The sequence below is a fragment of the Periophthalmus magnuspinnatus genome, chromosome 3 (assembly GCF_009829125.3).
Source record: "Periophthalmus magnuspinnatus isolate fPerMag1 chromosome 3, fPerMag1.2.pri, whole genome shotgun sequence".
Classification (NCBI taxonomy): domain Eukaryota; kingdom Metazoa; phylum Chordata; class Actinopteri; order Gobiiformes; family Gobiidae; genus Periophthalmus; species Periophthalmus magnuspinnatus.
Window position 1 is genome coordinate 411,119 of NC_047128.1, and position 22,515 is coordinate 433,633.

At 43.3% G+C, this 22,515-nt stretch overlaps 1 protein-coding gene across 1 annotated transcript in view; it reads left to right on the plus strand.

Annotated features, from left to right (window-relative positions):
• Nucleotides 1-8,023, plus strand: part of bnc1 (basonuclin 1) — a 29,560-nt gene extending 21,537 nt beyond the window's left edge. The window contains exon 5 of the mRNA XM_033986617.2: nucleotides 5,391-8,023. Within this exon, the coding sequence (XP_033842508.1) occupies nucleotides 5,391-6,165 (775 nt within the window). The 3' untranslated portion in view covers nucleotides 6,166-8,023. The remainder of the gene's footprint in view (nucleotides 1-5,390) is intronic.
• Nucleotides 8,024-22,515: the final 14,492 nt, after the last annotated feature.

Sequence of the window (22,515 nt, forward strand, 5' to 3'; positions counted from 1 at the left end):
GACAGGTGACACAGAGACAGGTGAGACGTGCACAGAGACAGAGACACAGAGACAGGTGACACAGAGACAGGTGAGACATGCACAGAGACAGAGACACAGAGACAGGTGACACAGAGACAGGTGAGACATGCACAGAGACACAGAGACAGGTGAGACGTGCACAGAGACAGAGACACAGAGACAGGTGACACAGAGACAGGTGAGACATGCACAGAGACACAGAGACAGGTGAGACGTGCACAGAGACAGAGACACAGAGACAGGTGACACAGAGACAAGTGAGACAGGTGACATAGAGACAAGTGAGACAGAGACAGGTGAGACGTGCACAGAGACAGGTGACACAGAGACAGATGACACAGAGACAGGTGACACAGAGACAGGTGAGACATGCACAGAGACAGAGACACAGAGACAGGTGAGACGTGCACAGAGACAGATGACACAGAGACAGATGACACAGAGACAGGTGAGACGTGCACAGAGACAGATGACACAGAGACAGGTGACACTGAGACAGGTGAGACATGCAGAGACAGGTGACACAGAGACAGATGACACAGAGACAGGTGACACTGAGACAGGTGAGACATGCAGAGACAGGTGACACTGAGACAGATGACACAGAGACAGGTGAGACGTGCAGAGACAGGTGACACAGAGACAGATGACACAGAGACAGGTGACACAGAGACAGGTGAGACGTGCACAGAGACAGGTGACACAGAGACAGGTGAGACATGCACAGAGACACAGAGACAGGTGAGACGTGCACAGAGACAGAGACACAGAGACAGGTGACACAGAGACAAGTGAGACAGGTGACACAGAGACAAGTGAGACAGGTGACATAGAGACAAGTGAGACAGAGACAGGTGAGACGTGCACAGAGACAGGTGACACAGAGACAGATGACACAGAGACAGGTGACACAGAGACAGGTGAGACATGCACAGAGACAGAGACACAGAGACAGGTGAGACGTGCACAGAGACAGATGACACAGAGACAGATGACACAGAGACAGGTGAGACGTGCACAGAGACAGATGACACAGAGACAGGTGACACTGAGACAGGTGAGACATGCAGAGACAGGTGACACAGAGACAGATGACACAGAGACAGGTGACACTGAGACAGGTGAGACATGCAGAGACAGGTGACACAGAGACAGATGACACAGAGACAGGTGACACAGAGACAGGTGAGACGTACAGAGACAGGTGACACAGAGACAGGTGACACAGAGACAGGTGAGACGTGCACAGAGACAGGTGACACAGAGACAGAAGACTCTTAGGTCATATGATTTATATTTTTATTATCGTTCATAACTAAACATCTGCTCAGATCAAACGACTGAAACATCTTGAGGGTAAATTGAGGGTAAATGCACAGGACCTGGTCTTTTCTGTTTTTACTGGACATAACTCTCCACATTTGAACAAGATTCATTTCAGCTGCTCCATCTGTATTAGATATGATTGGATTGATTATAGCAACATGGGGGATTCTAAAAGTATGTCTATGGTGGAATGTTCAGCAGTTACCATGGAGACACAAAGCACACATGAGCAACCTTCAAAAAGTTTAAAGATCATCTGAAAACTCATGAAAAAATCCAAACTGTATTTAAAGAGCCCGTTTTGAAAAACTGTTGGCTAATGCTAATGCTAATGCTAATGCTAACTAGCTTGTGACTATCGTGTTATTTGAGAGACGTGTTTAACAAATCACCTGTTGAAGTTCAGATATGTCAGCTCTTTATGGTCAGATTGTGTTAAAACAAAACTCAGATCTAAGTCTAACAGAGCCTCAGACAGAGCAGTGCCTCCTGTTAGCATCACCCCCTCTTTAAACCAAAATCAGTATTTGAGCTGTGCACATTGTAGCTGCTCAGTCTGATCCATTAACTGCTCTGATTTTTACAAACGGCGGTGTCTGTGTTTTATGAGGCCTCAGTTTTCACGTGTGGTTTGGCGGCGCGGGCGGCTCAGATTGGCGGTTCACACGGGCGGTTCGGATTAGCGCTCGTGCACTCGGGTTAGCCGCAGTGAAAACGAGGCTGGATGTTTGTGTAAACGTCGACACAAAGACGATGGAGCTAATGGTTTATTCATTGTGTTTGTGTTTGACTCTCGTTCGGCTGAAGTCTGGACCAGGGCCAAAGACGCTCCAGAGGAAACAGAGTGGGGTTTATAAAGAGACGGAGGAGGTGGAGGAGGGGGAGGAGGAGGAGGAGGGGGAGGAGGGGGAGGAGGTGGAGGAGGGGGAGGAGGGGGAGGTGGGGGAGGAGGGGGAGGTGGGGGAGGAGGGGGAGGAGGGGGACAGGAGGACAGAGACAGGTGAAGTTAAAGGGGACATTTGGGTGGAGTTTGTCATTTAAATATAGATTTTAAATACTGATATTTTGAAGAGGAAATATTTTAGTTTGACTGGAATAATATTTATTATTTTTATTAAAATATGAGCATTGACTTATTATATGAAAATGTATTTATTCATTATTATTATTATTATTGTTATTATTATTATTATTATTTAATTGTATTATATATTATTAATTTATTAATTATTTATTTAAAAAGCTCTTTGTTTGACTAAAGTAAATAAACCTTCTGTTTTCTATTGAGACACTGTAAAAATGTATCTTTTTATTAGAAGAAATTTTACTGCAACTATTATTTATTTTTATTAATTTTATTTTCTGCATTTTATATTTATTACAAATGTATTATTTTTATTTTGTATGTATTTATTTGTTCTTTTGTTTGTCTGTAAATACATAAATGTTCCAGGACGAGGAACATACAGGACTGAACATAAACGTCTCATATGTTTCAGTCTGGACTGTGTCATTCAGGCTTTTCTTTGTTTTAGGTCAGATTTATATTTGACATTTTAAGCCTTTTTCACCATTCAAACATGTTGTTTAAATTAGCTAGTTACTATAGCAACAGTTGTGCATTTACATAATTTAAAACACAGATTAAATGTGCTCTCTGTGTCTGATGTGAATCAGGATTAGATCAATTTAACAAAATAATAAAACCACGTTCAAATATATCAGCAAAACAAGAAAAACATGACGCACAACATGAACACATTTAGATCAGCTTTGTATCGATTCATTGGTTGAAAAAAACATATAGAGTAGAGCGGACATGTCAACCTCAGGCCCATGGGCCAAATTTGGCCCTCAATATAATTATATTTGGCCCGTGAGATCATATCAAATATGTATTAGAGCCGCCGCACAAGTACAAACACCTCTGATACTACAAATCCCACAATGCTTTACAAAGGTGCTGGCCCCGCCCCCATCACTTCTGGTGATGCTCATTATTATTTACTCCTCAGATTTAATCCTCTGAAAAACACACAGAGGTTTGTTTAAAATTTTCAATAAATATTTAGTTTGGCCCAAATTTGGCTCAATGTGAATTTGAGTCGGACACGTCTGGAGTACAGGGTTTTACTGTGTGTGTGTGTGTGTGTGTGCATATGTATGTGTGTAGATGTGTGTGTATCTGTGTGTGTGTCTTTCTGTTTAATCAAATCCTTTATTTCCAGAACAATTTTACATTTTTCTTTCACTTAAACACTGACTTTTCCAAACATTTCAGATTTTTTCCTGTTTCTCACTGCACGACTCGATTTTTTCTGCCTCTAACCTGAGGTGGACATACACACACACACACAGACACACACTTCATACACTCACATACACAGACACACACTTCATATACACACACACACTTCATACACTCACATACACAGACACACACTTCATATACACACACACACTTCATACACTCACATACACAGACACACACTTCATATACACACACACACTTCATACACTCACATACACAGACACACACTTCATATACACACACATACACACACACACTTCATACACACACACACACACCGACACACACTTTGTCCTCTGTTCTACTTCATTATAATATGTTGACGTGCTCATATCGTCATTTCTCACACAGTTATTTACACACACACTTCATACACACACACACGCACCCCGACACACACTTCATACACACACACGCGCGCACACACACCCCCGCACACACACACACACACACTTTGTCCTCTGTTCTACTTCACTTTAATATGTTGACGTGCTCATATCGTCGTTTCTCACACACTTATTTCACTTGGATGTGGAAATGTGCCGTTTCGTGCCAGAAGCTGAAACATCTATAAAAAGTGAAGCAGCTGTTGTTTCGAGGGGTCAGTGCGGTCACAGATCTGTTTGGAGGGGTCAGTGTGGTCACAGATCTGTTTGGAGGGGTCAGTGTGGTCACAGATCTGTTTGGTGGGGTCAGTGTGGTCACAGATCTGTTTGGAGGGGTCAGTGCGGTCACATATCGATCTGGACATTCTTGTGTCGTGTGTTCACTGTCCTCATGTTTAAGGCAGAATGTGTTTACATATTCATCACATTCAGATCGAACATTTACACCAAAAACACTCAAACTCACCAGGATACACAGATGTACACAGCAGTGAAGTACTGCAGTATGTTAGTACAGTTACTACATTTTATTATTATTTTGTTTTATTTTATTTATTTTTTTTATTTATTATTATTATTATTATTATTATTATTATTATTATTATTATTATATTATTTTATTTTGTTTTATTTTATTTATTTATTTTTATTTTTATTATTATTATTTTATTTTGCTTTATTTTATTTATTTATTTATTTTTATTTACTATTTTAATATTATTTTATTTTATTTATTTTTTTTTATTATTTATTATTATTATTTTATTTTATTTTGTTTTATTTTATTTATTTATTTTTATTTTTTATTTTATTATCATTATTATTATTATTATTTTATTTTGTTTTGTTTTATTTATTTATTATTATTTTTTATTATTATTTTATTTTGTTTTATTTATTTATTTATATTTTTTATTTACTATTTTAATATTATTATTTTATTTTTGTTTTATTTTATTTATTTATTTTTTTGCCTCGATGAGCTTTGAAAACCTTTTATTCAACAGAACATGATTTCCAACACAAAATTATAGTATTTCCTTAAATATTACACTGACGTTTCACACACATAAAAATAAAGGTTATATTTATATTTTCTTCTATTTAAGTTTGTTTTGTATTTGTTGTTGTGTCGACACTTGTTTGTCTCCAGTACGTTTATCAACCAATCAGGTGTCATTATTTGTCCCCGTGGTCATTTAAAGGGGCAGGCGTAGCTTTAAACACACACAGGACATTAAAAGAACATAACGCAGAAGTCGGTCGATTAGTTTTCGTTTGTACAGTTTGGATTTTTTTTATTTTTTTTTACTAAACAACTTAACAAAAGTCTGTTCTCTCCACAGACACAGCTCCAACCTGAACCTCCATCACAAGCTCCTGACCAAAGACCCCTACAGCCCCCCGAGCGGCCGCTTCTCCCCGCTGTCCCTGTGCCGAGACCGCGACGCCGCCGACCGGGACTTCCCCCCCGACCCCCTGGAGCCGAGGGACCCGCTGACCCGCGACCCCGCCACCCAAACCTCCGTCATCTTCACCCGACACAACCGGATGGGCCTGGTCTACCCCATGAGCAAGATCTCCAGCATCTCCAACCACAACTCCCCCGCACGAGACCCTTTGGACGAGGAGACAGGAGGCGGCGGGGAAGACGGCGCCGCTTTAGATTTGAGCACTTCCTCTTACGGCGTCGTTCGGGGCGGCGGCGGCGGCAGCGCGAGGTCGTCTTGGGATTCGGACGGAGCCGGGAGCGAGGAAGGGATGGAGGATTTAGACATGCCGATGGAGGACAGCGACGAAAGCTGCGACGGAAACGCGGGGAAGAACCAGGAGATATCGACCGACGGGACGATGAACTGCGGCGGACACGTGGGAGGAGCCGCGCAGGCGAACGGGGCGGGGTCTCCCATCACGTGCCACGTTTGTCAGAAAGTCTATAGTAACAAGGGCACGTTCAGAGCACATTACAAAACTGTTCATCTGAGGCTGCTCCACAAATGCAAAGTCCCCGGCTGTAACACGTCGTTCTCGTCCGTCAGGAGTCGAAACCGCCACAGCCAGAACCCAAATCTACACAGGAACCTCCCGGTGAACTCAGGGCCCAACACGGACCAGGAGTAGAGCCTGAACACGCCACTGAACATCTGGGTTAATGTGTTTTGTGTTGATGTTTGTATGTTTTTGTATTGTAAAGGCTCACCCGTCTGCACTTTCATATCCTTCGCCAAAAGACACAAACGAACCACCGCATCTGATCTTTTTATACAGATTTTTAAACGCAATTCTCAAATTTTTCAAGGCAAAGTATTATTATTCAAAGATCGGTACAACGCGGCACGAGATGTTTACTCTAGACGTAGGATTTTTAGAATTTTAAGGAATTTGCGGGAGACTTTTGTACGTTTCACGGTCCTGACAATCACAGTTATCTCTCAGAGTCTCACGGCGCGTTTTGGTGTTAACGCGTCGCAATCGAAGTCGTTTTAAAGACGCCGAGTGACCCGATGATACTATTACGACCAAAACGCTTTCTCAGTAGCAGCGACAGTGGCACAGATGTTGAGCGTTTGCCGTTATTCCAGAAGGCGGTCGGATCAGATCATTCTAGAGGTTCATGGTGTTGCGTTTACGTTTCATTTTTGGTAAACGGTCACATTTTTACGCGGCGTTTTTCACGTTTCAGATGTTGGCGCGAGATGGGTTAAGTGTCTTGCCCGACGACGCGATGGCATTCGTCCGTGGCAGCTCGAACGGTGACGCTTGTCGAGATTCGGAGCGTTCGCCGACCTTCAGCGGATCTGTGGACAAACGCTCTACCGCCTGAGCCACTGTCGTGCGTCGTCGTCTTCGCTTTGCCTGTTCAATCACAGCGATGTAATGGACAGGAAGGGCATCTAGCTTAAAATCCTGCCAAATCACTATAACGTATTTATACTTGAGATTTTAAAATGCTGTTCAGGGCTGAAAAGATGCAGACACGAGTTCTCCGGTGCATCGTTTGGACGTTTGAGCTTCTCGTCGGTTCAAACTGGACAATCCTTCACGTTACAGAGTTGTTTTTTTTCTTCTTCTTCACGTCTTTTAAAAACGATAAAAGTCTCAGCGTCGGTTTGCCTTCCCGCCCCGCGCCCGTCCGTCGTGGTCCAGACGTTTCCGTTGTGAGTCCTCTGTGGTCGCTCGTGTTGTGTGTAAAGTGTTTTGGACTTTTTGAAGTAACTTTTTACACATCGACGTTTCTTTTGGACGAAGATTCTTTGGCTGAACATCTTCCGTGTCGTGATAACTTATTGTACGGTGCTCGTCTTGTTTTGGTTGTTGCCGATGTTGACCAAAGATTTTGCCATTCCACAGGTTTGTACAGAAAATTCCCCTTTTTTGAGAGTACGGGGTCTGCAGTATTAAATAAAACAGCCCAGGTTTATGCTAAAGCTGCACTGTGGAACTTTTCTGGTGGTGCGGGTGTGGCTTTTGTCTCCATGGAGATGACTTCGAGTATCATAGCAACCAAAGAGCCAATCAGGAGCGAGGCTGTTGAAGGTAACGCCCTTAGCAACGCTGTCAAATCAAACCTGTTGCTATGACGCTAGGAAAGGAAGTGGAGCAGGAAGTGCGCCCACGATCACTTCCTGTTTGTTACGCGGCGGCTAGCAGGTTAGCGACGTCCATTTATGTAAAGAGTCTACGGTTGTTTCTCTTTTAACGGCTCGATCTTGCGTTAAAAAAAACTCTTTAGCTGCGTTCTTACTGTGAGAGCGCGCGCCTCTCCACAGATCTGACTGACAGCCTCCCTGAGTAAAGTTCCACAGTGCAGCTTTAGGTGAGCACAGTGTTGATGCGTTGGGCGTTTTGTAAATAAAGTTGTGTTTGAGGAGCCGCTCGTGTTCACATGTTCTTGTTCTTCTGTGGTACTTCCTGACTGACTGGACACGTCCCAAACTCTGACGCTTCTGCACATTTCACATCACATTTCCACACGTTTATTTTGGCATTTTTTGTTTTATTTTTTCCTCTTTTTATCTCTTGTTGTTGTTCTTGTTTTTCATTATTTGCTGATGTAAAAAAAGTTGAATCTACGCAGTTTTAGTTTAGAGACGAGACGAGATCACGACAGATTTATTTTCCTTCATATTTTTACATTTGGATAAAAAAGGGTGAACTTTGCTCAGAGCTAAACCAGAACTAAACCGGGACTAAACCGGGACTAAACCAGGACTAAACCAGGACTAAACCAGGACTAAACCAGGACTAAACCAGGACTAAACCAGGACTAAACCAGGACTGAACCAGGACTGAACCAGGACTAAACCAGGACTAAACCAGGACTAAACCAGGACTGAACCAGAACTGAACCAGGACTGAGCCGGGACTAAAGCAGGACCAAACCAGAACCGTGCCAGGACCGAACAAGGACCAAAACGGCACTAGACCAGGACTAAACCAGGACTAAACCAGGACTAAACCAGGACGTCACTTTATTTATTCAAAATTATTTCAAATCTCGTTTTGTCTCGATCTCGTGGACTCAACCTTGTCTCTCATTTGCAAATTTAACTCTAAATTTTACAAGAAGCAAATAACAGTAACAGGCAAGACGTGTGAAGTGTCCTGCCAAAGGAAACAACAACAACAACAGAACTCACTGGACTGGGATCAAACCGTCGACCCTCGGGTTAGTGGGCGAACACTAACCACTAAGCCACTGCTCATCCAATCACTGTTTCATCTGTTATTACATTGAGATTATGAAATTATTTGAATTGCAACTTAATGTGACAATCGACCCAAAACTCACTTTTTTAATTATTTTATTATTTTTTATATTTTTATTTTCATTATTATTATTTTATTTTATTTTTGTGTTATTATTTTTATTTAGTATTTAGTATTTTTGCAGAACATCAGGTTGGTGACAGAAGGCGGGGCCTGTGTGATTTTACTGTGAATAAGTCCAACACTGAACAGTCCCGTTTGTACGACTCTGAACACGACGCCATGTTTATTACTGTAAAATATGTCAATAATGTGTTTTTTATTTCTAAGAGACCAAAAAATATGGAGTATAAATGATGTCACCACTGTTAGCTTCATGCGTTAGCTTCATGCGTTAGCTTCATGCGTTAGCTTCCTGCGTTAGCTTCATGCGTTAGCTCATCGTCTCGTGATATTATTAAGTATTTTGTATTTGGGTTCTGATTTTATTGTAATGAAATAAAATGAGAGAAATATTGAAAAGAAGAATTTGAGCCTCTCACTGGTCGACACGTGTTTACTTTATACATGTTCACTCCACACGTGTTCACTCCACACTTGTTCACTCCACACGTGTTCACTTTACGTGTGTTCACTCCACACGTGTTCACTCCACAAGTGTTCACTCCACAAGTGTTCACTCCACACATGTTCACTCCACACTTGTTCACTCCATAAGTGTTCACTCCACAAGTGTTCACTCCACAAGTGTTCACTCCACACATGTTCACTCCACACTTGTTCACTCCATAAGTGTTCACTCCATAAGTGTTCACTCCACACGTGTTCACTTTACGTGTGTTCACTCCACACGTGTTCACTCCACAAGTGTTCACTCCACACGTGTTCACTCCACAAGTGTTCACTCCACACTTGTTCACTCCATAAGTGTTCACTCCACAAGTGTTCACTCCACAAGTGTTCACTCCACACATGTTCACTCCACACTTGTTCACTCCACACTTGTTCACTCCATAAGTGTTCACTCCACAAGTGTTCACTCCACAAGTGTTCACTCCACACATGTTCACTCCACACATGTTCACTTTACGTGTGTTCACTCCACACATGTTCACTCCACACATGTTCACTCCACACTTGTTCACTCCACACTTGTTCACTCCACACTTGTTCACTCCACACATGTTCACTCCACACTTGTTCACTCCACACTTGTTCACTCTTGATGTTTTCATGCAGTTCAATAAAAGTCACATGTTTTACTCGTCTGGACTCTTCACTGACACAAACAGTAACATTTTTGTGTTTATTTGTTGAGGCAGAGTTTGGTGTGAGATCACAAACCTTTACAAGTCAAATGTTTTTATAAAACACATTTAAAACACACACACACACACACACACACACAGCGGCTCAGAGTGCTGTACAAAGCTCGTAGAAAGTGAAACCACATAAAACAAAACAGACAAAAACATGATAAAACAAAACAAGAGTCTCACTCAGCTCATGTTCAAACCCAGAGTGTTTCACACTCTGGGTTTGAACACACTCAAGGAATCACACACACACACCAGTGCACACACACACTGGGGTGAGTTAAGTGTCTTGCCCAAGGACACAACGACAGCATTCATCTGTGAGAGGGATTTGAACCACCAACCTTCAGATCAGTGGGCAAAACCCTCTACCAACTGAGCCACCGTCGATCCTCTGGACCTTAGAACATCAAAACCATCTGGAACTGATCCTCTACTGGAGGGACAGAGGGACAGAGGGACGGAGGGACGGAGAGACGGAGGGACAGAGGGACGGAGGGACAGAGAGACGGAGGGACAGAGGGATGGAGGGACGGAGGGACAGAGAGAGATGGAGGGGTCAGAGGGACGGAGGGACAGAGGGAGGACGGAGGGACAGAGGGATGGAGGGACAGGGGGACGGAAGGACAGAGAGACAGAGGGACAGAGGGATGGAGGGACGGAGGGACAGAGAGAGATGGAGGGGTCAGAGGGACGGAGGGACAGAGGGAGGACGGAGGGACAGAGGGACAGAGAGATGGAGGGGTCAGCCCATGGAGACATTTAAAACAAACCCTGCACATGTCCATTAAAAACATTAAAAACCTGTAAAACATTTAAAACATTATAAACATTATAAACATTATAAACATTATAAACATAATAAACATTTTAAACATTTTAAATCTAAATCCAGGGTCCGTTGTTTAAATGTGTCACATTATTAAAGTTTCTTCTGTGGTTTTGTCCACTTTTTCCTTCAGGTCGAGTTTGTGAAGTAAAATAAACATTTTGTCCCATTTTGTTCTAGAGACAAAGTTTTTAGACGAGTCAAAGTTCAACAGGAGAGACAGAGTCTGAGGGGCCATAAAAACATTTATAAAAACATTTTATAAAAACATTTATAAATATATTTGACACAGTGTCACAGTGATGGTTTAAATCGACCTGAAACGAGACAAAGTCCCTCAGAGTAAAACGACAAACACTGAATGAGAACCATATAGAAACAACCATCTGTCTCTGAGACATTTCACAAACACATTTAAGATCTTTATATTTAAGATTCAGATTTATCTTTTATTTACACTTTTTCCCTTAGTTTAGTTTTTTTTTTTTTAAGTTTCAAATTTTACTTCCTGGTTGTAAATCATGACATCACACATAACTGTCACCGAGCAAAAAAACTGGACTAATGTCACAAAAAGAAAAATATCAGACAAAGAAAAATAGAAGAAAACACATTTATTTTGTTGAATTATAAAAAACATGTTTCTTGTGTCACTTTTTTCATAGTTTGTCGTTGGTGCGACTTTTACTCAGACGTGATTTATATGTGGAATGATTCAAATATATAATCTCACATCTTCATCATCGGCGCTTCATCTTCCTCTGGAGTGGGCGGAGTTATTCAGAAGCGACGCCGAGGAGGATGAATTCAGTGGATTTATGGATTTGGAGTGAGATCCAGAGTAAACTTGTTGTTTTTTCTTCTTTATTTATCTGATTAACTGTTAATATCTGACGTTAACAAACCAGACACGTGTTCAGTTCTGTCTGTGCTTCATGGAGCTGAATAAATATAAATGTGTTACGTTAGCATTAGCGTTAGCATTAGCGTTAGCGTGATGTACTGATATTCAGCCTGTTGGTCCACATTTTATTATTATTATTAGAACTTGACTTTAAAGAGAAAATGTCTGTTCTTGGTCACTATTTCTTGTTAGCATCACAACTTCCTGTTAGCATCACTACTTCCTGTTAGCATCACTACTTCCTGTCCAATTTTATCTCTATGTTTTAGCAGAATCTCACAAAGATGTATAACACTGTTAATAGACACTGCTGTTCTCTATTTAATTCTTCGTATTATAATTTGACTTTAAAGATAAAATGTCTGTCCTGGTCTCGAATTTTGTCGAATAAATCTCCCCAAAAAAGTGACTTATCCTCGTCTTATATGGTTTTTTTTTTCATTATTATCCATTTTTTCACTGGTGCGACTTATGGTCCAGAAAATACGATCAATTTTGCAGATTTGAACCCATTTTTTCTAACAGAATTCTCCCAGTGTGATGTCATCAGTGATGTCATCAGTGATGTCATCAGTGATGTCATTGGTGTAAAACTATAATTTATATTTACAAAAGGTTTTATCCAGCACATTAAGTCGAAATTAGAGCATCATCTAGACCTGTCCTGTGCACTATCTCCATGGAGACGAGCAGATTTACGCCGATAAGCCAAGTTACAGGTCAGATCTGTGTAGGGGCGAGCCCACACACAGTAAGAATCCATGTTTTTCAAGGAATTTTCCAGTAAAAAACTAAACAAAACACTGGTAACTGAATAAACGAGAGACAGATGCGTTTAACATTCAGCTCCAAATGAAGCTAATCGAGGCTAAAGCAGGTACAGCCGCTAATCTGGAGCGAGTATCATAGCAACCAACGAGCCAATCAGGAGCCAGGATGCTGAAGGTTGACCCCAGGATCAGTTAATACGAACATTTAAGACCAAAATGACGAGTCGATGGAGCAGGAAGTGCACACGATCACTTCCTGTTTGTTCCGCGGCGGCTAGCAGGTTAGCTCTGTGTATTTACATAAACATGAGTAAACGATGGAATCAAACATTTAAAGTGTCACATTCGTTGGGAGCTGTAGTTTTTCCCTAAAGAGCCGCCGTACTCTTCAGAGGGAGATAACACTGGACCTGAGTGGGACCATTTGCATATATCTTTAAAAATCCTACTCCATTGTTCCACTAAAAAGGCTCTCACTCACCTGGAGAGCGGCATTATCCGCACACGGGGTCAAAGGTCACGCGCGGGAACGGCCAGGACCACACCGTAAAAAGAAACACAGATTTATTATGCAACGCCCGAAGTATGGCTAACACAGAGGACTGAAAGCTTTGAATATCTCCACAAACGTCCCCCGTCCGGCCCACGTGGAGCGCGTGCATTAGCGAGGACGAGTGGACAGAGTGCGTTTGAGAACAGCACTCCAGAAGGGGGCGGGGTTATGGACGGGCGTCCTGTGAGGGCCGCGTGGGCCGCGAGGGCGACGCCGTCCTCCAACATGGAACAGGAACGCTATTTTAAGAGGAAGCCATTTTGGAAAAGGTTTGTACAGACTCAGAAAGTCGATAAGAAGAGAAGAGGAGGAGGAGGAGGAGAGGAGGAGAGGAGGAGGAGAGGAGGAGGAGAGGAGAGGAGGAGAGGAGGAGGAAGAGAGGAGGATGAGGAGGAGGAGAGAGGAGGAGGAGGAGGAGAGGAGGAGAGGAGAGAGGAGGAGAGGAGGAGCAGCTGGAGGAGGAGGAGGAGAAGAGAGGAGGAGGAGGAGGAGAGGAAGAGGAGGAGAGGAGAAGGAGAGGAGGAGGAGGAAGAGAGGAGGAGGAGAGGAGGAGGAGAGGAGAGGAGGAGGAGAGGAGGAGAGGAGAGAGGAGGAGAGGAAGAGGAGAGGAGGAGGAGGAGAAGAGAGGAGGAGGAGGAGGAGAGGAAGAGGAGGAGAGGAGAAGGAGAGGAGGAGGAGGAAGAGAGGAGGAGGAGAGGAGGAGGAGAGGAGGAGGAGAGGAGGAGGAGGAGAGGAAGAGGAGGAGAGGAGAAGGAGAGGAGGAGGAGGAAGAGAGGAGGAGAGGAGGAGGAGAGGAGAAGGAGAGGAGGAGGAGGAAGAGAGGAGGAGAGGAGGAGGAGAGGAGAGGAGGAGAGGAGGAGGAGGAGGAGAGGAGGAGGAGGAGAGAGGAGGAGGAGAGAGGAAGAGGAGGAGAGGAGAAGGAGAGGAGGAGGAGGAAGAGAGGAGGAGGAGAGGAGGAGGAGAGGAGGAGGAGGAGAAGAGAGGAGGAGGAGAGGAGGAGGAGAGGAAGAGGAGGAGAGGAGAAGGAGAGGAGGAGGAGGAAGAGAGGAGGAGGAGAGGAGGAGGAGAGGAGGAGGAGAGGAGAGGAAGAGAAAAGGAGGAGGAAGAAGAGGAAGAAGAAGAGGAGGAGGAGAAGAGAGGAGGAGGAGGAGGAGGAGGAGGAGAAGAGGGGAGAGGAGGAGGAGAGGAGGAGGAGGAGAGAGGAGGAGGAGAGAAGGAGAGAGGAGGAGGAAGAGGAGGAGGAGAGAGGAGGAGGAGAAGAGGGAGAGGAGGAGGAGAGGAGGAGGAGAGAGGAGGAAGAGAGGAGGAGAGAGGAGGAGGAGAGAAAGGAGGAGGGAGGAGAGAGGAGGAAAGAGGAGGAGGAGGAGGAGGAGAGGAGGAGGAGAGAGGAGAGGAGAGGAGGGAGGAGAGGAGGAGGAGAGAAGGAGGAGAGGAGGAGGAGGAGAGGAGGAGGAGAGGAGGAGGAGAGGAAGAGGAGGAGAGAGGAAGAAGAGGAAGAGGAGGAGGAGAGGAGGAGGAAGAAGAGGAAGAGAAAAGGAGGAGGAAGAAGAGGAAGAAGAAGAGGAGGAGAAGATGAAGTAAAACACACACTGAGCTGATATTTTTAAATGTGTTTGTGACGTTTAGTTTCACTGTTTAATGTCACACACAGACCTGGAGTTGTGTTTTGTTTCATTCTCACATGTTTAACACACAAACCTGCAGATTTAGGCTGAGTTTTTCTTCTCCCAAACTGAAAACACTCTGTTCCACCTTGTGATGTCATCATGTGGTGATACAGGAAGTGCTCCACTGTGTTTTTAAACTCCACACACCTTCATTTATAGAATCATTTGGATCATTTCAGTCCTGGAGTTGTCTCTTATCTCGACTGAACTAAAGGTAAAAGGAGGAGTTCACTTGAAACTTCCTCTGCTCCTTTTCCCGTCTCCTCCTCTCCTCCCCTCTCTCTGCTCCTCTCCCCCTTTCCTCTCCTACTCTTCTTCTTTCCTCCTCTTTCTTTCTCTCCCTCTCCTCTCCTCCTCTTGTCTCCGCTCCACCTGTCCTCCTCTCGTCCCCTCCTCCTCTCTCTCTCTCTCTCAACCTCTCTCCTCCTCTTGTCTCCTCTCCTCTTGTCTCCTCCTCCTCTTGTCTCCTCCTCCTCTTGTCTCCTCCTCCTCCTCTTGTCTCCTCTCCTCCTCTTGTCTCCTCTTGTCTCCTCCTCCTCTCCTCCTCTTGTCTCCTCTTGTCTCCTCCTCCTCTCCTCCTCTTGTCTCCTCCTCCTCTCCTCCTCTTGTCTCCTCCTCTCGTCTCCCGTTCCGTTCAGAGTCTTTCTCTTCTTGTCATGACCCTATGGTGGAGAAATGTGCTGCGTCTCGTCTTTTCCGTTGCCGTTAGCAACAGAGCGAACGTTGAAAGAAACACTGCGGTTTGTTCCTTTGGTGAAGGAGGAGGTGAAGGAGGAGGTGAAGGAGGAGGTGAAGCGTCTGTGGAGTCCAAAGTCGTAAAAGTCCAAATATCTGACATTTTTTAACCAAAACTCAAATGTATTTTCTGATTATTAAAGCTGCACTGTGGGACTTTTCTGCCTCCCCGTTTCCATGGAGATGTAACGGCTTTGCCCGGAGCGTTTTTCGCAGTTTCACATTAAAGTTTTATCCATCTCCACAGAGACGAACGCGCTGAGTTACAGGTCAGATCTGCGGAGGGGCGGAGGTGTTTTTGAGCAACAACCCAAAGAAAATGTACAGAAGCTTTAAAGCCGCACTGTGGAACATTCAGACAGTTATTTGAATGTGAAACATGTCTGGAGTGATTTGGAGTGTGTTTTCTCTACAGTGTTGATCTCGGTGGTTCAAACGGCTCCTCCACCTGAAAAGTTCCTCAGTGCGTCTTTACCCAGACCGTACTAAATCGTTCCCATCTGCCGCCGTCACTCTCTCTCTCTCTCTCTCTCTCTCTCTCTCTCTCTCTCTCTCTCTGTGCGTCCCTGTCGTTTTTTTCCTCCCTCCCTTTTCCCTTTCACTCCAGACTTTTCCCTGTTTTTCCCTGAGATTCCTGCTCCGGCTCCGGGCCACACCTGGGAGCCAGCAGCGCCTCCTCAAACGTCCCAGAGAGAGGGGTCTTTCTGGGGCACTGACACCGGATCCGGCCCCTCCGTCCTGGGACCCTCTGGGGGGAGGAAGGGATTGTCTGCGGGGGTAAGAGGAGGAGGAGGAGGAGGAGGAGGCGCAGCAGCAGATGTGGAGCAGATGACTTTTGTTGGTTTAAAACTCTCAAAGAATGTCCTCGAGTTTAAAGGAGCGGGTTTGGACTCAGCGTTTTTGTTTTTTTTAATGAAAGTCTGGATTATTTTTAAAGAGGAGGCGCTGAACAGACAAAACACTTTTTTTAGTTTTTATTTTTGCTCAATTTTGTCTCTTAGCAACAACAAAACTGCTCCACTCTGCACTGAGACACATTTTAATATTTAATTTAATAAACCTGGATCCAAACAGTTTTACGGGACAGTGTGACGTCAGAATCTGGACGTAAGAGTCAAACTTTAAGACACATCTTGGACGGGGACAGTGCAAAGGTCACGGGGACAGAGGACGTCAAACAGCGTCCTGGATTAAGGAGGAATTTAAATATGAAATACAGAAACGTGTGGATGGGACGTTGAACCGGGACAAGGGGCTTTTTCACTGTCACACACCTGAGGACCTGTCCTGAAGAGGTCGTCCTGCAGAGGGCGCTGTCCGGCCTGTTTAAATCATGTGACATCACGTGACCACTGTGGGGCGCTAGTGAGCTCCACACGGACGGGGATGAAACTGAACCTTTGTCTGGAAAAAGAATCGATTAAAAAAGAAGAAAAAATAAAGGATAAACCCAAACTCAGACTCAATGTTTTGGTTTGTAAAGACGTTTTTCTAAACTTTTTCACACTTTTTACTCGAAAAGTGTCGACAAAAACGCACAACAAACGACTCACACAGACGCACAACAAACGACTCACACAAACGCACAACAAACGACTCACACAAACGCACAACAAACGACTCACACAAACGCACAACAAACGACTCGAAAAACACAAAAAAATGGAGATAAAAATTGACTCTTTGGAGCAAACGACAAAAACTTGAATCTGAAAAACGAAACTGAACCTGAAGAATCTGAAAAAGTGTCGGAACGTCGGACTCTGAGGTTTGAATCAAACTCAACAAAGTGTCATTTTTGTGAAACAGGAAGTGAACTTTGTTTTCATCATAAACATCACACTGGAGTTTGAACTTTAAAAACACAACTGCAGTATTTGTACCTCATGTAGTAGTAGTAGTAGTCGTAGTGAGACGTGTGTGTGTGAGACGTGTGTGTGAGACGTGTGTGTGAGACGTGTGTGGGACATGTCTCTGTTCAGACTTGTCCCGCTGCACAAAAACAGAACTCAACTCTGAGGGACATGACTCTGTGGGACATGACTCTGAGGGACATGACTCTGAGGGACATGACTCTGTGGGACATGACTCTGAGGTGAAGGACTCTGAGGGACATGACTCTGTGGGACATGACTCTGTGGGACATGACTCTGAGGGACATGACTCTGTGGGACATGACTCTGAGTGGACATGACTCTGAGGGACATGACTCTGTGGGACATGACTCTGAGGGACATGACTCTGAGGGACATGACTCTGAGGGATATGACTCTGAGTGGACATGACTGAGTGGACATGACTCTGAGGGACATGACTCTGAGTGGACATGACTGAGTGGACATGACTCTGAGGGACATGACTCTGAGGGACATGACTCTGTGGGACATGACTCTGTGGGACATGACTCTGAGGGACATGACTCTGAGTGGACATGACTGAGTGGACATGACTCTGTGGGACATGACTCTGAGGGACATGACTCTGAGTGGACATGACTCTGAGGGACATGACTCTGAGGGACATGACTCTGAGGGACATGACTCTGTGGGACATGACTCTGAGGGACATGACTCTGTGGGACATGACTCTGAGTGGACATGACTCTGTGGGACATGACTCTGAGTGGACATGACTCTGAGGGACATGACTCTGAGGGACATGACTCTGTGGGACATGACTCTGAGGGACATGACTCTGTGGGACATGACTCTGAGTGGACATGACTGAGTGGACATGACTTTGAGGGACATGACTCCGAGGGACATGACTCTGAGGGACATGACTCTGAGGGACATGACTCTGAGTGGACATGACTGAGTGGACATGACTCTGTGGGACATGACTCTGTGGGACATGACTCTGAGGGACATGACTCCGAGGGACATGACTCTGTGGGACATGACTCTGAGGGACATGTCCTCGTGGGACTGTTGGACATGTTTGTTTCCATGGCGACAGACCTCAGTTTTGTTTTTATTGTGGGACTTTTCTTGGTGCAGATGTTTTTGTTTTTTTTCTTCGTTGATTAAATATTTTCTGACACAAAATTGAGACTAAAGGTTTTTTTTTTCAGATTTTTGCTCAAATATTGAATCAAAATAAATAAAAATTGTGTTTTTACAGAATTAAATCATTTTTATTTCAGTGTTTTTTGTAAAAGTTAAAGTCACAGATTTAATTCTTCTGTTTTGAGGAATAAAACTAAACTTGTGCTCGTGCGCCCTCTGCTGGTGACGCACAGTTTAACACGTGACAGAGCAGTGGGTCTGTGCTGCCCTCTGCTGGACGCTCTGACACATGCAGGTGTTTATGTGTAAATGATTTGGTGAAACTGAAACATTGAAATAATAAAATGAGTGAAGTTTAATCCAGATTTTAAAAACAGACCTGGAGTTTGTTTCATTCTCATGTTTGACTCTTTAATCTGAGTCTGTCCTAAAACTGCACAATCAAATATTTTAAATTTACACATATATTTATAAATGTTGACAGTCCTTCAGTTTGAATCTAATAAAATAAAAACTAAAGAGACAAAGACGTGTCTGACTGAAGGATAAAACTTTGGAAAGATAAACCATGAATTTGACTGAAATAAAACCGTCTAAATAAAAAAACAAACAAACTAAAAATCACCTTTAAAAATAAAAAGTTCCTTCACACATTTACGTTTGTGTTTATGACGTTGATTAAATAAATGGATTTACTTCAACTCCATCCTTTTTTTTTTTTTTTTTTTTTGGTTGAAATTAATGAAGAAAATGTTTTGTTTTTCTCTTTTGTCTTTTTCATAAAAATGTAAACACTCAAAATAAAATTCATTCATTCACGTCTCCAAAGCTCAAAACGCTCTGTTCCACCTTGTGATGTCACAGAGTGAACGGCTCCTTTGACCTTTAGTCGAGAGAAGAGACGACTCCAGAGATGAAAAGATCCAGATGATTCTATTCTCTGACCACATGATGACGTCACGAGGTGGAGCAGAGTGTTTGTCTGTAGAAGGCCCTGCTGGGACACTGTGATGCTCTGAGTGTCCTGCAGGGGGCGTGTCACAGCAGAGACACGTGAGTGACGTCAGGACTGAAACTGTGACATTTTGATTTGTTTTTGTTAAACTGTTTTTAATTTTCTACATCACTGGAAAATGAACAAAAGTAGAATTTAAAAAACATCAGATATTTTTATGTTTATGTTTTTATGTTTATGTTTTTATGTTTATATTTATATTTTTATGTTTTTATGTTTATATTTTTATGTTTATATTTTTATGTTTATGTTTTTATGTTTATATTTTTATGTTTATATGTTTATGTTTTTATGTTTATATTTTTATGTTTATATTTTTATGTTTTTATGTTTATGTTTTTATGTTTATGTTTTTATGTTTATATTTTTATGTTTATATTTTTATGTTTATATGTTTATGTTTTTATGTTTATATTTTTATGTTTATATTTTTATGTTTTTATGTTTATGTTTTTATGTTTATATTTTTATCTTTTTGTTTTTATGTTTATATTTTTATGTTTATATGTTTATGTTTTTATGTTTATATTTTTATGTTTATATTTTTATGTTTTTATGTTTATGTTTTTATGTTTATATTTTTATCTTTTTGTTTTTATGTTTATATTTTTATGTTTTTATGTTTATATTTTTATGTTTTATGTTTATAGTTTTATGTTTATGTTTTTATGTTTATATTTTTATGTTTATGTTTTTATGTTTGTATTTTTACGTTTTTATGTTTATGTTTTTATGTTTTTATGTTTATATTTTTATGTTTATATTTTTATGTTTGTATTTTTATGTTTATATTTTTATGTTTATATTTTTATGTTTGTATTTTTATGTTTATATTTTTATGTTTGTATTTTTATGTTTATATATGAAACATTTCAGTTTCCTCTTTTGAAATTTCACCTGAAGTTTTTTTTTTTATGAATTAAAGTGAAAGAGTCAAAAGCCTCAACATGGTTTATTTTTATGAACCAATGATGTTTGAGAAAAGACATGTGCTCCTCCTCCTGCTCCTCCTCCTCTCTCCTCTCTCTCCTCCTACTCATCCTCCTGTCTTTCTCTCTCCTCCTGCTCCTCCTCCTCTCTCTCCTCCTCCTCTCTCTCTCCTCCTCCTCCTCCTCCTCCTGTCTCTCTCCTCCTCCTGTCTCTCTCCTCCTCCTCTCTCTCCTCCTCCTCTCTCTCTCCTCCACTCTCTCCTCCTCCTATTCCTCCTCCTCTCTCTCTCCTCTTCCTCTCTCTCCTCCTCCTTGCTCTCTCTCCTCCTTGCTCTCTCTCCTCTTCCTCCCCCTCTCTCTCTCCTCCTCCTCCTGTCTCTATCTCTCCTCCTCTTCCTCTCCTCCTCCTCTCTCTCCTCTCTCCTCCTCCTCTCTCTCCTCCTGTCTCTATCTCTCCTCCTCTTCCTCTCCTCCTCCTCTCTCCTCCTCCTCTCTCTCCTCCTGTCTCTATCTCTCCTCCTCTTCCTCTCCTCCTCTCTCTCCTCCTCCCCTCTCTCCTCCTCCTCTTCCTCCTCCTGTTCCTCCTCCTCTCTCTCCTCCTCCTCTCTCCTCTCTCTCCTCCTCTCTCTCTCCTCCTCCTCCTCTCTCTCTCCTCTCTCTCCTCCTCCTTTCTCTCTCCTCTCTCTCTTCCTCCTCCTCCTCTCTCTCTCCTCCTCTCTCTCTGCTCTCTCTTCCTCCTCCTGCTCCTCTCTCACCTCCTCCTCCTCTCTCACTCTCCTCCTCCTCTCTCTCTCTCCTCTCTCTCTCCTCTCTCTCTTCCTCCTCCTCTCTCTCCTCCTCCTCCTCTCTCTCTCTCTCCTCTCTCTCTCCTCCTCTCTCCTCCTCTCTCTCTCTCCTCTCTCTCCTCCTCCTCCTCTCTCTCTCTCTCTCTCTCTCCTCTCTCTCTCTCTCTCTCTCTCTCTCCTCCTCTCTCTCCTCTCTCTCTTCCTCCTCCTCCTCTTCTCTCTCTTCCTCCTCTCTCTCCTCCTCCTGTCTCTCTCTCTCCTCCTCTCTCTCTCTTCTCTCTCCTCCTCCTCTCTCTCTTCCTCCTCCTGCTCCTCTCTCTCCTCTCTCCTCCTCCTCTCTCTCCTCCTCCTTCTCTCTCTCTCTCTCCTCCTCCTCTCTCTCTTCCTCCTCCTGCTCCTCTCTCTCCTCCTCCTCTCTCTCTCCTCCTCTCTCTCTCCTCCTCCTTCTCTCTCTCTCTCCTCTGTCTCCTCCTCTCTCTCCTCCTCCTCTCTCTCTTCTCTCTCTCCTCTCTCTCCTCCTCTCTCTCTCCTCCTCCTCCTCTCTCTCTCTCCTCCTCCTCTCTCTCTCTCCTCCTCCTCCTTTCCTCTCTCTCCTCCTCTCTCTCTTCTCCTCCTCCTCTCTCTTCTCTCTCTCCTCCTCTCTCTCCTCCTCCTCCTCTCTCTCTGCTCTCTCTTCCTCCTCCTGCTCCTCTCTCACCTCCTCCTCCTCTCTCTCTCCTCCTCCTCCTCCTCTCTCTCTCCTCCTCTCTCTCTCTCCTCTCTCTCTCTCCTCCTCTCTCCTCCTCCTCTCTCTCCTCCTCCTCCTCCTCCTCCTCCTCAGCAGCAGTATTATAAATCCTCCTCAGAACACACTCACTTCCTGTGAGACATTTCAAAATAAAACTTTCCTTTAAGTTTGTCAAACAGAAAAGAAAAAAAAAACAAAACGGTGAAACTGCTGCAGGTCAAAGGTTAAGGTCAGAGGTAGAAGTACTCAACTGTGTTACTTAAGTAAAAGTACAGATACTAGAGCAAGAAAATACTCAAGTAAAACTAAAAGTATCACATCTACTGTAGTACCTGTTTAAAAATGTACTTCAAGAGTAAAAGTAAAAGTATTTCTCACAGATTTGAGTCTTTAAAGGTTTAAATGGGATGATTTTGACAAAGATTTGATTTTTTTTTCAGTTTTTTGTTTTTTTTTTAAGTAAAAGTACAGCTCTCAGATGTACTCGAGTAAACTCCACAGAGGCCCGGGACTCGAACATGAA